Below are 7484 nucleotides of genomic sequence, written 5' to 3'. Positions count from 1 at the left end.
CCGGGGGGGGGGGGGGACATGGCCCCCCCCCTCTCCTTTGCATTACCTATGATGGAAGATATCAAATTTTAGCTGATATTTAAATGTAATCTTCATAATTTTACAAGGAGGAAGCAAGTTTTACCACCTGGAACCTTGCTCCTGCCTTTGTTCAAAGTAATTTGCATCACCACAGAGCCCAGAGATACATCATCACACAAGAGTACTCCATCTTCTTACTCTTCTGTGAAATACGAAACATCATAACCAGAAGGAACTGTGACTACATCCTGCTTCCCACCAAACAACTTCAAGGTAAACAGACTATTCAAACTTTTCTCTCAGCCTAACCTGCATCAAATGAACTGTGCCAAACAGATTTTACCACACCTTTAACTCTCCTAGGAAACACAAACTTTCGTTTTCTACCTGGGAGAACTTTACAAACTTTTCTCCTATGCCTGAAGAAGGATGCTTGTGCCCAAAGAGCTTCCAAGTAACTAGATTTTTCCAAAAAAATATGATTTGGTCTAATAAAAGGTATCACCTCTGCCACTAGTTCTGATTCCTTTTGCCTCTAGGCCAACATGGCTACAACCTGGATACCTCAAATAAAGAGTCAAATTTTCACACAGCCTTTCCAATGGAAAATAATTCTGAAAAATCTAAGGCAGCTAAGAGTTTTACATCTGTGATTACAGCTAAAAAACCTTTATATTTTCTAGAACACACTTCTCTTTTGTCAATGTTATGAATATTTTCCCATGGCGGGGCTCAGTGATGTTATCTGGGGGGGAGAGAGGGGCTGGAACAACCCAGTCCAGGCCTAAAATGGGCAGCCACTAGGACTTTGCTGCCTCTGCTGCTTTTCCTTGCCACCTGGCTATGGGGTGACATGAGCAGAGCTCCCCTGCTGGAGCCCTGAATGCAACACAGCACAGGGAGGACTCCCCTCCACCAAAGCCCTGGGAACCTGACTGCAGCGTAGCACAAAAAGAGCTTCTTCCCTGTTGAAGTCCTGGGCACCCGACTATGGCACGGCACCAGAAGAACTCCTTCTGTTGAAGCACCCAACTGCAGCATGGCGTGAGTAGGTTCCCACCCCTTGACCAAATGATACTAAAGCCATCACTCCAGGTATCAGATCCAAAGGCTCCACAAGCTGGAGGTTGCCAATTCCTGTCCCTGGGCATCAGAAATACTACAGATTTCTGACATAAGATTATTTTCTTATTTGTTGTGTGCCAATCACCATTTTGGCACACAGACAGACAGACAGACAGTACTGCACTTGAACAGAAACACAGCAATTTAGGAAGAAAGCCAGAGAAACACATTAGCACACATTAGGAGTTATGAAAAACTTGAGAAAGTAATGAATTTCTTTTTCTTACTAATACGACACTATGAAAGTTTAAGATCTCATTATTTTTAATTTTCCTTGTAAAAAAAGTGATTAAACTGCCAAACAGTTTTAAAAGTTTCATAAAGCTAAATTACTAATATCTGAATATACTATTAATGTGGAACAATATACACCATGCGACTCTGGTGCCAAACACAGCACTTGGACCTGTACAAACTGTTCAAGTACCCAGTAGATCTGATGAGGGATCCTTAAACTTTGCCTTGTCTCAAGCACAGCAAATAAGCTATCCATCACGTGATCACACCCTACCCTAGTATGTGGAGACAACAGTGCAACAAGTAACCAGTTAGCGAGAACTGGCTTTCCCATCATTCAGTAGGGAACGTGGGGAAACAAAGGGAAAGAAGCACCGGTTACAAGATAAAATCATTTTGTGATTATTTCTCCAACTCATTTTATTAAGGAGTTCTCTAGCTCAGGTTCGAACACTGCTGATCAAGAGCCTAGAGTTGTAGTGGTAATTTTCTGAATACCCTTGTTATAATATGTAAAGTGAATAGACTTTTCCAGTCTAATTGCAAAAGATTAAATAGGAAGAAAGCAGTATTATCATTGAGTTCTTTTGTCTGCTTTTAAAGAAGACTATGGAAAAGCAAAAGATATGGGAAAACACTTTAAAGTGTTATTTCTTTTAAAGGCATTATACTTACTCTGTCAGTCACTAGTAGGAGTTTCTCCAAAAACTGTAACCACTCAAAAACAAACTCAGCTTTCTGAAATTCACCAAGCTGCTTATACACTTCTTCATTAAGTAGCAAGCTATGAGCCAGCTCCATTCCTTGTACTCTCTCTTTAACACCACAGATTAAGACATCCAGAGCCAAAACTCATCAGAGGTCTTCTCATTAATATATCATGACTGAATCAGGAGACTGAATACCTAAACAGAAGATGATAAATGTCATTAGAAGGCTAGGAATCACACCACATCAGAGGCATAACAATTAAGGTTTGTGCCTTGGACCAGCATCCACCTTCTTCGCCCTGTGTCTCAGCCCCTGAACTTTTCTTCTGCAGCACCTAAGCTGCCAGCTGCTGCCCCAGGCCTCCCTGCTCTGTGCCAAGGGCTGCGCTCTCACCCACTACTGCAGCTGCCTCCCCTCACCCTTGCCATTGACTCCCATCATCATTGACTGCTACAAGTGGTGAAGTCAGCAGAGAGAAGCAGTGGTAAAAGTAAAAGGGCACAAGAGAGGCTGCTGCAGTGGTAAGCAACAGGGGCAGAGGAATGCACAGAGCAGAGGGACGTGCCAAGGCAAAGTACCTGGGGCACTCCTTCTAGGTCAGTGCCTGGAGCCAGTACCTCAGTTGACTATCTCTAATTACACTACTGCACCACATTTCAACCTCAGCTCATTGTACCAAGTACTTGGAAATAAGGATTAGCTAATGCATCTGAATGGACATATCCTTGCAAGTATTTTATTTGGGTGCACTTGGCAATACTTTAGCGCTTTTGGAAATGAGACACTGACTGCAATTATTTTACTTGAATCAGCATATTATAATACAGAATATGTCAGGTCAACTCTCTTATAAACTGTCAGCTCACCTCTATTTTATCCTGTTGCCAACTTCTAGTTCTACACTGAGCATTTGCTGAAAAGTAATGGTCTGCCCAACAAGAACAATGATTTGTGATCTAGAGTGAAATTTATTAACTGAACACAAAGCTGGGACAAGAAGTGATGTTAAATGTATATCAGTATTGGATAGTTTATTCATATATATAAATCACTTGTCTACTACCTTACTATGTTACTATCCCTAACATAAAATGGTGAATTTGAACTTATCCAAGGAAACCAGATAATGTTATGGTTAAACAAACTTCTCATCTAGACTTTTCTTTTAAAAAAACAGTTTGTTCTTTAGGAACTCATGAATCAATAGAAATGAATTCAATAAAAGTTTCAATTAGATCTGTTGTTGCACCGTTCCTCAAAAATGAGTTTTAGGGGTTCCTAAACTCCAAAAATAGAAATAAACAAAGATTTCTAAAACATTTTGTGTTTATTCTGTTAGAATTCTTTATATCCAAATATGATTTTGTGAGGAATTTTTGTAGCGGTCTTAAACAAAAAAGATCAGACACTGGTAAAATGCCAGAGTCATATCTTTAACTTCAAAACAAATTATCCTTTCTAGAGGTCATTAGGACTGCTGAAAATGCACTTTTTCTATGCAGCAGCAATATTATAGTGTAAAATGATCTATCAAGTAGCAAATGGGCAACACAAAGCAATGCTAAATAATTTAATGCTCAGCTTGTCATCACATGCACAGCAGAAGGTTATCTTTATTACCTGCAACAAGTCTTAAATATAATACTTATTCCCAAAAGAAATTAGTCACACACAATTTATTACAGTGAGCCATCATATGAAACATACCTTAAATACTAGGCACCTTGACAATACCAAACTAGGCCATGACAAGCAAAATGATAAATAAATAGGTGGCTAATTATATAAATTGCCTAATATAAGCCGTTTCACAGCTTGCAAGCATTCTTACTCGAAGTATTCACATAACTTAATTCTATCCATTTTATATTTTTCTGCAACCAACACAGACATTTGGGTTCATCATTATGACAGTGCAGAAATATACCATCTCTCCTGTTCTCATCCAGTACATTTCAGTCTAAGCATTTCTGAATCATGTATTGCCACAGCCAGCTCCAAGTTACCCAAAAAGCTGAGGATTATGAAATGTAGCTTTTTTCTAAATACATGGAACTCAAAATCACATTTTCAAATTCTTTTTGTTTTATAAAACCTGGAATCCCTAAATAAACAAAAAAGAATCCCCTCTATAAATATTGTAGAATTCTCCAAAGAGTATAAGAGAATAAAGAGTGCATTTTCATAGGACACTATATTCCTCTCTTTAACAACATTTTAATAAAATAGGTTTAATTTCTTCAAGGATAAAATTACATGTAGGTTTTTACATATGGAACCTTTAACAAAATGTTGAATTCCTGCAGAATGAAAATCCTGTTTTTCTCTACCCCGGTCTGTTTGGTTACAGGATGGCAAGTAAACAATTTCCTCTGAAAACTCTCTCCTACACAGCTCTAATGTATGAAACCCATTTCACAGGAAGATCAGTAAATACTGCAACTCTCATTATACAATAATGTGTTCTGTTGCTACTTTCTCATGGGATGGAGTTAGAAGTGCACTGAGAGCCTATAATGGCTTCAGAACTGCCCACTAAAATTTTAAAGCATGATATTCATCCATTCAAAAGTTCTTCAGCTAATACTGACTACAATGAATTTGTCTTTTCATTTGTGATTAGGAAATAGCTGGTATGGTAGCAATTTGTCTATGGTTTGTTACAAATAGGAAACTGAAGAGGTTAGTGGTTAGTAAGTAACAATAGGTACTTTTGCAATCTAGAACAGAACCAGGAGTTACGCAATGGAGGTAAAAGCAAAGTGCTACAGAACAAAAGGCCAATGGTACTTTTACTAGATTCTGCCAACATTTTCACTCTCCACTCGTATTCCAAAATCTCAGAACTTTTATAGTGAAATTATCAACAAAATTCATACTACTTAACTAAAAATCCTTTCTAATGTGTAGGAATCACATTTGAATTGGGAGTAATGTATTTGTGAAAGGCATCAAAAGCACATAGATAGAAAACATGTTACCTTTTCTTTAACACTAAATAAAATTTAAAAATGATCAATAAGGTGTTATAGCTGAACTTTAAAGCAGGGCTGTATAACAGCCCACAAAGGGTTAATTTGTAGTCCCTGGGCTCTCACCTGGCCTACTGCCCTCCTAATTGCTCTGGCTGCTCTCTGGCTTTCACCTCCCTCCTCTAGCTTCCACTTCCTGCCCCCACTCCAGGAGGCAGAACAGGGTGGCCCAGCCCTGCTGCTGTGGGAGCATGACCTGTGGCATCCTGCTTTGAAGTTAAGTGCCTCCAACTGTTTTGTCAGCGTGCACTAATACACTTCAACCAGATACCCTATGTCCAAGCTCTGCCAGCCTTTAGCCCCATGCGAAATGTATCCAAACCCCTTTTTTTGCATAGGAGAACTCTTTTATAAGTGAAACCAGGTCCCAGACACCTCATATACCCAACTGTCAGTGGGCACTAAGTACACACAACCACAAGTGAATGCTTATTTGTGGCTCTGGTAATTCCAGAACAGGGAGCTGTTGAAATCAGAACACGGTTGACACATTACTAAGCAAAGGTGCAGAACAGTAATAAGGAAAAGTGATATTTCTCGCAAAACACTGGTGTTGGAATAAAAAAAAACAAATGCACCTTGATAACTAACCATAATGTGACATATTTATATTGCATATGGAAGAGCTGGGTCCTAGTATTATAAATTTTATGAATACTGTACTTTATTGCCAAACTGTCCAGCCATTTACTACACGCAGGAAGAAACATCAACTCCAAAGTATGGACAAGACTCTTAATAAGACTAAGCTGTGTCCGCATGTGAGACAGACTTAAATATTATTGCATATTAAGGCAGATTTCTTTGACATTCCCTTACATCAGGGTGGAGTATTGCTATCATGGTATTACTCAATGTATAAATACAAATAAATTCTAGAAATACATTCTAGAAGAAATAAATATCACACAATCAACAAATAAAAGTAACCTATGGTATAAAGGAAAAAACAGGTAATTATATAATTAAAGACATCATGTCCATTCTCCAACCTGCTAATTAGTTAGCCTACCACCTTTTGTGTTTGCCCCTAACAGAGGGTATTTCTACCACAGATATGAAGTTAATGGGCTCATTAAGTTACTGCAAAAAAAATCATTATTGGGATATTCACTTTTAAGTCAATTTATCCAAAAGATAAACCTTTTTAATTAGTCAGAAACACACACACCAACCCCCCATTCAAGTCACAGAACAGCTAGATAGCGTATCTTGTTGACACACCTCCTACTAATAATAATACTACTGTATTTACTCAGATGAGGGTTTTTTTGGTTGTTTTTTTTTTTTACCATGGGGAAAAAAGCCTCAACTTGGATTTGAATACAAAGCAGTGGGAGCAGGCAGCTGCTGTGATGCCACCTCAAGCCCCAACCCAGTCTGGGCCAGTGCCACAGCTGCTGTCTACCTTTGCCACCCATCTGCCTCACCCCACTGTCTCGTCACACAGCCATTGCCACCTCTCCCCATCCCTCTGCCACCTCTGTCCCATCTGTCTCCCCTCCATCTGTGCACTGCCCCACCTGCCCACCCTGGTGTCATGCCCTTCCTATAGGCTCTACTCCCCCAGCTGCCCATCACTCCTGACACTTACCCTCAGGCTCTGGCATGTGTTTGGCTCCAGCCTGTCTGGCCCAGTAACAGCTGCTGCAGAAGAGGCAGCTCCCCCTGGGGCCCAGAGCTTGGGGGTGGGTGGGTGTTTGGGGGGGGGGGGGGGGGGTGAGAGTCTTAAATTCAGAGCTAGCTTTGATTCAGGTAGAAACAGTAACATTCTAGACAGCTCTAGAAATACGCCATAACCTAAATACTATTTTTTTCATTAATTATTCTTTTACAGATATAAAATAGCTATAAAATTACTTGAAAATTCATCATCTTAGGATCATGCCGATACTGATATTGTACAATAATATATGATCATCATCACATGTTTCATAGTTTCATAGTTGATAGGGTCAGAAGGGACCTGAGCAGATCATCAAGTCCAACCTCCTGCCATGGCAGGAAAGAGTACTGGGGTCAAACAACCCTGGCAAGGTGTTCGTCTAGCCTCCTCTTAAAGACCCCCAGGGTAGGAGCCAGCACCACTCCTCTTGGAAGTTGGTTCCAGATCTTAGTCACCCTGACAGTGAAGCAGCGCCTCCTGATGTCTAGTCTGAATCTACCCTCTGCCAGCTTGTGACCGTTTATTACTTGTCACTCCTGGTAGTCCTCGGGGGAACAGGGACTCTCCCAATGCCTGCTGGTCCCCTCTGACTAGTTTGTAAACGGCCACTAGATCCTCCCTCAACCTTCTCTTGTGGAGGCTGAACAGGTTCAGGTCCCTTAGCCTCTCCTTGTAGGGCCTGCCCTGCTGAC

General features: G+C 40.3%; 1 protein-coding gene across 7 annotated transcripts in view; it reads right to left on the bottom strand.

Annotated features, from left to right (window-relative positions):
- Positions 1-7484, bottom strand: part of HEATR5A (HEAT repeat containing 5A) — a 129900-nt gene that overhangs the window by 113492 nt on the left and 8924 nt on the right. For 4 of the 7 annotated variants that reach the window (XM_025202451.1, XM_025202449.1, XM_006022255.3 and 1 more), the window contains one exon: positions 2059-2288. The exons of the other annotated variants lie outside the window; for them this stretch is intronic. In XM_025202451.1, coding sequence (XP_025058236.1) covers positions 2059-2184 — 126 coding nt within the window. In that variant the 5' untranslated portion in view covers positions 2185-2288. The remainder of the gene's footprint in view (positions 1-2058; positions 2289-7484) is intronic. 7 annotated transcript variants of the gene reach the window in all.

The sequence above is a fragment of the Alligator sinensis genome, unplaced genomic scaffold (assembly GCF_000455745.1).
Source record: "Alligator sinensis unplaced genomic scaffold, ASM45574v1 scaffold720_1, whole genome shotgun sequence".
Lineage (NCBI taxonomy): Eukaryota > Metazoa > Chordata > Crocodylia > Alligatoridae > Alligator > Alligator sinensis.
This window is presented reverse-complemented; position numbering and strand designations above follow the sequence as displayed.